Source organism: Watersipora subatra, unplaced genomic scaffold, assembly GCF_963576615.1.
Source record: "Watersipora subatra unplaced genomic scaffold, tzWatSuba1.1 SCAFFOLD_420, whole genome shotgun sequence".
NCBI classification, from domain to species: Eukaryota; Metazoa; Bryozoa; class Gymnolaemata; order Cheilostomatida; family Watersiporidae; genus Watersipora; species Watersipora subatra.
This window is the reverse complement of record NW_027045316.1, coordinates 1-8,346: the sequence shown is the minus strand read 5'-3', so window position 1 is coordinate 8,346 and position 8,346 is coordinate 1. Positions and strand designations below refer to the sequence as shown.

General features: G+C 35.8%; 1 protein-coding gene across 1 annotated transcript; it reads right to left on the bottom strand.

The window, feature by feature from the left end:
* Positions 1–114: 114 nt before the first annotated feature.
* On the bottom strand, positions 115–8,056 carry LOC137410154 (ubiquitin carboxyl-terminal hydrolase 10-like; the record flags this gene model as incomplete). The annotated part of the gene is made up of 10 exons (XM_068095740.1): positions 8,036–8,056; positions 6,281–6,475; positions 4,256–4,316; positions 3,015–3,509; positions 2,724–2,934; positions 2,124–2,374; positions 1,554–1,699; positions 743–974; positions 436–489; positions 115–236 (listed from the first exon to the last, which is right to left on the bottom strand). Coding segments are annotated over exons 1-10 (1,788 nt in total), but the record flags the coding sequence as incomplete, so codon positions are not given.
* Between the last annotated feature and the right edge of the window lie 290 nt (positions 8,057–8,346).

Below are 8,346 nucleotides of genomic sequence, written 5' to 3'. Positions count from 1 at the left end.
AGATAATAGGTATAGTATCCTTGTACATTCTTAAACCTCTCCTGTGTGTTATTTGCTATCGGCGCGCCTGTAGTAGAGCAAATACGGAACGCAAAGATGTTTCGACTTGAATACCTCACTCTTTTCAATTAAACTTGTCGAATTATCATCAAAGCGCACCCAACTCTGTACTCCTGTGTGATAGACATCTGTATGATAGTGACCACCGGTTGTCTTTGCTCCTGAGTGATACACGACTGTAAGTATAATAAAACTCTATAACCTCCGATAGCTTGATACAAAAATCAACACTATTAAAGTGCTTCAATTGGGTTGCAAATGGTACATGAGATGAAATTATTGATAATATCTGTAACTCAACTAAAGTTCAGCTATAGTCTCCTTTGATTTGAATCTCCATGTTTACCATGAAAACAGGGACAAAAAGAGGCTTACTTGCGAAGAGCTTGTATGACCTCTGACCTTTTGAACCACAATTAGCCAAGAGCTCTAAAAGTAAAGGTGGTAAAAACATACATCATGGGCAGCATAGAGAAATGTATCACTGACTTTTAGCTGATTGTAAATAACAGGTCAAGCGCTGAAAACTTAGTGTATTGAAAACTTGAACATTTAACTTTGACATCAGGTTGTGTAAGATGCAGCTCTAAATCTGTTGTGCACCAGAGAGAGCAATTTAATTGACTAATTTTTTGTCTCGGCCATAAAAAACTTGCATTATAAGACGAAAGAAAGCACGAACCTTTGTCAAACTCGAGAGTCTCTTTAAAGTTCAGTTTACGGAGGATTTTCTGAGGGCCGCCATATTTGTCGTAGACAAAACACTTGAGATGTAAAATCAGTATAGGTGGGAGGAGCTCGAATGTAAGTTTCCTGTGCGCATTGAGCTCTTGTTTAGTTTCTGGGCATGTATAGTCATCTATTGATTCCTTACTGACGAAGGCATGGAGTGCCTCCTCCACGGTCTTGTTTGTCTGCATACATAAAACACACAGAACTAAATGAAACACCTGATTCATGAAACATCTCCACGTAGCTTAGCCAACGGAGACTTGCAAAGCGCTTTCAAAGCAATCGTGTTACTAATTAATAAAACTTCTAAAATTTGGCTACTATTTAACTTCAACAGCAGATTTCAATCCAAAAAGTTAATTTAAAGCAGAACAGTAGCAATAATGTATTTCCATTTCGTAAAACCGAGTCCATAGCTACGCAACCATATAAATATAAAATATAAATATATACAGATGTATCTGTTTATAATATATAAATTTATATTATAAATATAATATAAATGGTTTAATAGAACCATCTTACACTGTAGTAAGTTGTTAGTACAGACTAACCATATAACTACAAATTCTCATTATTTTACTGTGACTGATCTTTGGTCAGCAGATTATTAGCTGCCTGCGAAAACACTCTACTAATCAGTGAGATGCTTAACAAGATTATATCATACCAGGAAGATTAACAATAAAAACCCTATTTAAATGAGTAACAATATTTTTTGAAATTACAAAACCCTAGAAAAAAGGTCTGAAATGAATTACCTGTACATTTAAAGGGACGGAGAAAAACCTTTCTAGAGTGACCGATTCTTTGCTGCCAGCATGAAAAGACGATTTGAGCTGACCTCCAAATATATTTAAGATGGGTGTGGGCATCTTGTCAAATAAAAGATCGCGACCATTGGCAACTGCAATTCAAAGTTATTTATGTTAGCAATTCTAAACCAACAACACAGAAACTCTACCCCACCAAATTCATCCTACAACAAACTACCTAACTTTACACTTGCAACAGTTGTCAGCAAAAACACCACCTGACAGAAACAGTAGTCTGTAGAACACATCTTTCATACAAAAACAACACAACAACAACAGCTGTCTGCAGAACAATATACTAGCCTCACACTAACCACACTCATCATTTAATAGCACCACAGCAACAACAGATGTGTACAACAATGTATCAACCACACCCTAACAACACTCATCATACAGTAATGCCCAACTTGCCCAACAATGCCCAACTTGCCACATAAAAACAGCAACAAACAACAGGTGCCTATTAGACTCTATCCTATTAGACTCTATCCTACTCATGAGACACTAACTAACCAGAGGAGTTGTGTTCTTTTCTGTACTTGTTGATAGCTGTGACCATTTCCTCATTCATCTTGTTCAGGAGACATGTCAGGAACTCCTCAGCATCTCCCTGTTTACCTCTGGTGAACATTGCTTTCGAGTTTGTCATTGCTTTGAGAACATTGTAGACTGAGCTCGGCTCGAATGGCTCTCCAAACATTTTCTTAGCCTGATTTATCTGTTTCTCAGGCCGCATCACCTCAAATGCATTCACAAACTCAACCCTGCAAAAATGAAGACACATGTTTGTGTTGCAAAAGTAGAACTGAAGTTTATGTCAAGAACAGACTGAGTTTGAAAATGTCATTCCCTTTTGGCTCTCGTTATTATCGTCATCAGATATTTTGAATTTGAACTTAATAAATGAAACGTCAAACAATCGGTAAATCAAAGTTAGTTGTAAATTACTACAACAATTCGATAATATGATTTAGTATTTAACTGAAAACAAAAATGACTGTACGGTGACGATGAGAGAATTTGATGCTAAAATGTTAGTCAGCGATGATCCAAGGAAAATGCATGAAAGAGTTAAAAACATCTACATGTTAAAGTTCTGGTAGAGTTACTCACATGGCATTAACGACTGGCATGGAAGATTGTCTAGCAGAGATGTTAGAGAGAGGTGGATATGCAGGAATGGCCTTGAGAGTGTGGTAGAATGGCGGGCAAGCGAGCAGTGCCTGAAGAGTAGAGTTCACATAACACCAGTTGGTCTTGTTGATGAGTTGTCTGGCTTGCAGAGGAACAGCCACAGGATTGATAGTCAACTTTTCTAATAAAGCTGTCAATAAGAGAACACAGAGTGTCACTGAAAAATCGTGCAGTTGTGCTGAAATCAAATTTGATTGGTGATTAGCTTACCTCCAATTTCATTGGTGAAAGAGTCTTCAAGTGTAGCAATTTTCTGTATGCCCAGAGGGTCAGCAGGTGCTATGACAGAGGAGGAACTGCTGGGGGAGAACAAACTGGCCCAGGACCTGGTTTGAAGTGGAGCTGATGAAATACAGTCAGATGAGGACATTGATGATGTGGTAGAACTTGAAGAGGACATTTGAGATGTAATTGATGACAAATAGTTTGCATGTGTCTGTTGTGATAGATCTGAAAAACCAGCCACTGCAGGTTTTCCACTACTGCCAAGGTAAGATGAACTGACAGAGTTAGCGCAGATGTCAACATTCATAGAAGTGCTCTTTGAGTCATTTATACTTGGTTGCAGCTCTTTAGCAATGGAGGTAGTAGTCAAAGGTTCGGGTACTGTACTATTGACAGTACTGACATCCTCTAGTACTTCAGGAGATAGTGTAGTCACTGGTGAATTTTTAGTACCTCCAGCAGTCTTCATCAATAGCATGGCTTAAAAAAATACATTTAATACAAATGTTGAGAACATGTGAAATACATTGTTTTAACACATATTTTAACTATAACTATATTCTCAAACATTATCAACAGTTGTTGTTAGTAGAGGTGAACTGATTAGCATTCCTAATGATATTACTATATATATACTATATGTACTGTATATATGCACCTTAAAACCTCTAAATCAACGCCACCTTTATTAAAACGCCACCTCTATTTGACCGCCACAATGAGAGAAGGGTTGAAGAATAGAGCGCTACTGTCTATTTGAATGCCACCTCTATTTGACCATCACTTTGACAGTTTTTGAATCTTTATTAACTCATAATATCAAGATATCAGTAGAAAAATGTCCACCAAATCGTATTAATAATGAAGCGTTTACATCAATGACAATCAATTCTCTTGTTGTCCAAATCCGAAGCTTTTTGCTTTATCATTAAAAATTTGAAAGCAATACCATGAGCTATGGTATAATGCTGTCTGAGACATGCTAAGGGAAAAACACCACTAAATATTAGCCAACTGAATGAACAATCATCTGGAGATGTCAACATGTTAATACTAGTCCATAGGGCAGATAAGAGAGGTATTTGAAAGTAACCTAAGTCAGTTTACGTCTGTGTCTCTATTCTAATTACTTGACCAACTCAAAAACATGTTCCCATACAGAAGAAACTCGGAGGACGTCAACATTTGACAAAATCGAAAAGGAAGAGAAGGTACTAGTAACTCACCACCAAGAGTCTCTTCGCCTTGTGTTGGATCAGGCGTAAAACTCTGGAACTTCCATGGAAACTACAAAAATATTTACTGCAGTTTACTCAAGTATAACAGTTACTATAATATTATTCTCAAAGGTTATAAACAGTTATTATTTGTTAGTAGAGGTGAACTAATTAGCATCTCTAATAATAATATTACTATTTATACTATATGTATTGTATAAATAGATGTATATGATGTAAGAAGAGATTTCTGCCTGGGCAGCTGTCCTTGTCATATCTGGGGCAAGTATATAAGTCTATCAGAATAATTATTACAAGGTTTGAGTGTTACCAGGAACATTCTCATTAACAATTTTACCTTATATATGGAACTAGCATGTTGATCAGAAAAGTTATTTAAGAAAAGCCACAGGTTGAGATATAATATTTTTACTATATCTTCATCTATGTTTTATATAACATTTTGTCAATGTTTCCATATTAAAGTATTTTATTTATACACTACAGTCTAAATATATAGTTACTCAAATATTCACAGCTTCGGCATAGATTTTTTCGATTTGCTAGTACTTTAATAGACTTGATGAAGATTACAATACAGCAACCCTGTCTCATTTTAGGGAAGAATTCTAATTTTTAAAGTTCTTGAAATACATTAAGTGACAAAATATCAGAACTCTACTGTTATCACCAAAAGTCTTGCACCAAACAGTGAACAGCAATGTACACAATGCATATACATGTACATCGTTTACTTGAAATAACAGCTATGTACTCAATGCATCTACATGTAGATTGTTTACTAGAAGTACCGGCTATGTACACAACGCATCTACATGTAGATTGTTCACTAGAAATAACAGCTATGTACTCAATGCATCTACATGTACATTGTTTACTAGAAATACCAGCTATGTACACAATGCATCTACATGTACATTGTTTACTAGAAATAACAGCTATGTACTCAATGCATCTACATGTAGATTGTTCACTAGAAATAACAGGTATGTACTCAATGCATCTACATGTACATTGTTTGCTAGAAATAACAGCTATGTACTCAACGCATCTACATGTACAACATTTACTAGAAATAACAGGTATGTACACAATGCATCTACATGTAGATTGTTTACTAGAATTAACAGCAATGTACTCAATGCATCTACATGTACATTGTTTACTAGAAATAACAGCAATGTACACAATGCATCTCCATGTACATTGTTTACTAGAAATAACAGGTATGTACTCAATGCATCTACATGTAGATTGTTTACTAGAAATAACAGCTATGTACTCAATGCATCTACATGTACATTGTTTACTAGAAATAACAGCAATGTACACGATGCATCTCCATGTACATTGTTTACTAGAAATAACAGGTATGTACTCAATGCATCTACATGTAGATTGTTTACTAGAATTAACAGCAATGTACTCAATGCATCTACATGTACATTGTTTACTAGAAATAACAGCAATGTACACAATGCATCTCCATGTACATTGTTTACTAGAAATAACAGGTATGTACTCAATGCATCTACATGTAGATTGTTTACTAGAATTAACAGCAATATACTCAATGCATCTACATGTACATTGTTTACTAGAAATAACAGCAATGTACACAATGCATCTCCATGTACATTGTTTACTAGAGATAACAGCAATATACTCAGCTGTTGAGTGAGATCAGACTCATTGAGCTTATAGATACAAGTATTATAATGAATATTCCAATATAGTCTCAGATATATGGAAATTCTATCAATTGTCAAAAATATGGAGATACGATCAGGTGATTATAAATTGCTTACCTCAACACGCTGACTAGGATTACTTTTGTTAAGTATACGAGACAGCCGGCCTTCACCAACTTTCACTCCAATCTCGCATTTTCCGATGAATTGCAGTTCGCTCTCGCTGTTGGGTTGCAGCATCTTCTCACTCGGTGTGTGTTACTCACACAAGTCCCGAAACCAATTTCAAGTCTTCTGCAAGTTGGAAAGCATATAAGCATACAGCCCGCCTTCGTCTTTTGTCTCGATGACCTCTGACCTCGCAATAATTCATAAACATAAAGTCTGTCATACGGCTGCTGGTCATAGGTGGATCAGACTTAGTTCCGCCTCCAACAGCATCTCCATGAGATGACCTGTGAGTGACCCTCGACTGACACAGAAATGGTGACACACTAACGAGGAGAAGTTTTCTAATCTGAATAAGTTCCATGGTGAGAGTTTTGTAACAGAGTAATTACATGTTATTGTTGATTCCTAGACTTAATTAGGGGATTATAGAGAGAATGTTAAATCTTTAATTGTAGTCTCAACTCCAACTTATTATGATACAAGAAACAATAGGAACTTGGGCTGGATTACAGAATACAATAGACTGGATACAATACAGTTGGAGTTGAGATGAAGATACTTAAGAAAGGGAGTGGATAACTCAACAAATATTCAGCCACAGTTATTACTACTCAGACACATGTGGAGGATTATATGTTGTAGTTGTCTGCCTATTCAAAGGTCTACCTATTCAAAGGTCTGCCTATTCAAAGGTCTCCCTATTCAAAGGTCTGCCTATTCAAAGGTCTGCCAACAACTTTAGCACTTCGTCTCTTCTCACAGTTTTGAGTCATTGTTGTTTGTGATAAAACAATTTAGCACCTGCATTAGCTTGTCACACTCACTTTAGGACTTAAGTATATCTGAGAGTGTTTATATAACTCAATATATTGCTAGTGTGAGAGTAACATCCCTATTATACATAATGCCAAAATCTCATGAGCAAACAAAACTAGTAAACCAATAATTTTTAATGTAGACATTTTGAAAATCACCACCATTTAAATAGATATCGCTAATTGTATAAATGATATAACCGTGCAATTGGGATTTATCTCCCACCTGACAATTTTTAGATTGAGCGATACTGGAACTAAAACGAATGGGTCTTTTAGTCTTATAATAACCTTATTCCACGGCCTTCTACACACAGGCCTTCATGGAATAAATCTTTCTAATTATCACGAACACAAGTTTTTGTTTTAGTTAAGTTAGACAAAAGATAATAACAAAAATTAGCAATCTTGTTACATTATAATAATAGTAATAATACTATCAAGCTAACTCGTAAAAAGTCTATTTACAAGATTGATTCATCTGATGATTTTGAAAATCACGAAACTCATATAATATGGGTGAGATAATTGAATGTTAACCCTCGGAGCAAGAGCCTTGAAAAGGAGACAAATGTAAACAAACTAGAGTGATAGTATGTGCATCCTTCCTATAGACTTGGTTATCTGATTTGGTAAGTAAGGTTTAACTTCTTGATCAGATGAGCTTTCTGTTGTTTAAACTTTAACAAGCAGTTTTAATTCAGCTTTTCTAGCTTTTCATACATTCACTGTTTATATAAGTTCACATCCTACTGTAATGTTGGTAAATGGGATGGTAGTAAGTGAGCAGCTGTAGATTCTACTAGTATCATGTAAGTGCCTAAAATTCGTGTGATTCTTTTGGTTAGGAAATGTACTTTTTCAATTTTATATTTAGATGTTGCGTGCGTGTGCACCATTTTATTGAATAACAGCAAGAACTAGTTGTTCAATAATAGAGCAAAATGATGAGTTGAGTTCATAAACAGAATAACTCCTCCTCTTTGCTCTAGTTAGTGAAACATGGTTAAAAGTGCAAAATCTAACCTCAGTGATGGTGGCTCTGGAAAGGGTTGGCTGTTTTATACCGGATGGCCATCATTTCTCTTTACCTTGTCCAACACCTCAGCCATTACCTCTGAAAATTGTTTTAGGGTGAGTTTAGCAGCTGGAGAAGTCTAGTTTTTTCTTTACTCGCTGTAACCCTTCCTAAAATGGTACATAGCAGTATAGAGTCATCTCCCAGTCGGTGAGGTATCTAGGGTCACTTTCCTTAGATGCCATGGTTGGTATACGTAATGTAGATGACTTGGTAGAACTGCATGCCTTACCAGCTATGAAAAGGTCTATTTATATCCGCTTCAACATGATTGACACAAACTTATAATGTAATTGTTTGTTGGCTAGATTAAAAGAAGCGATA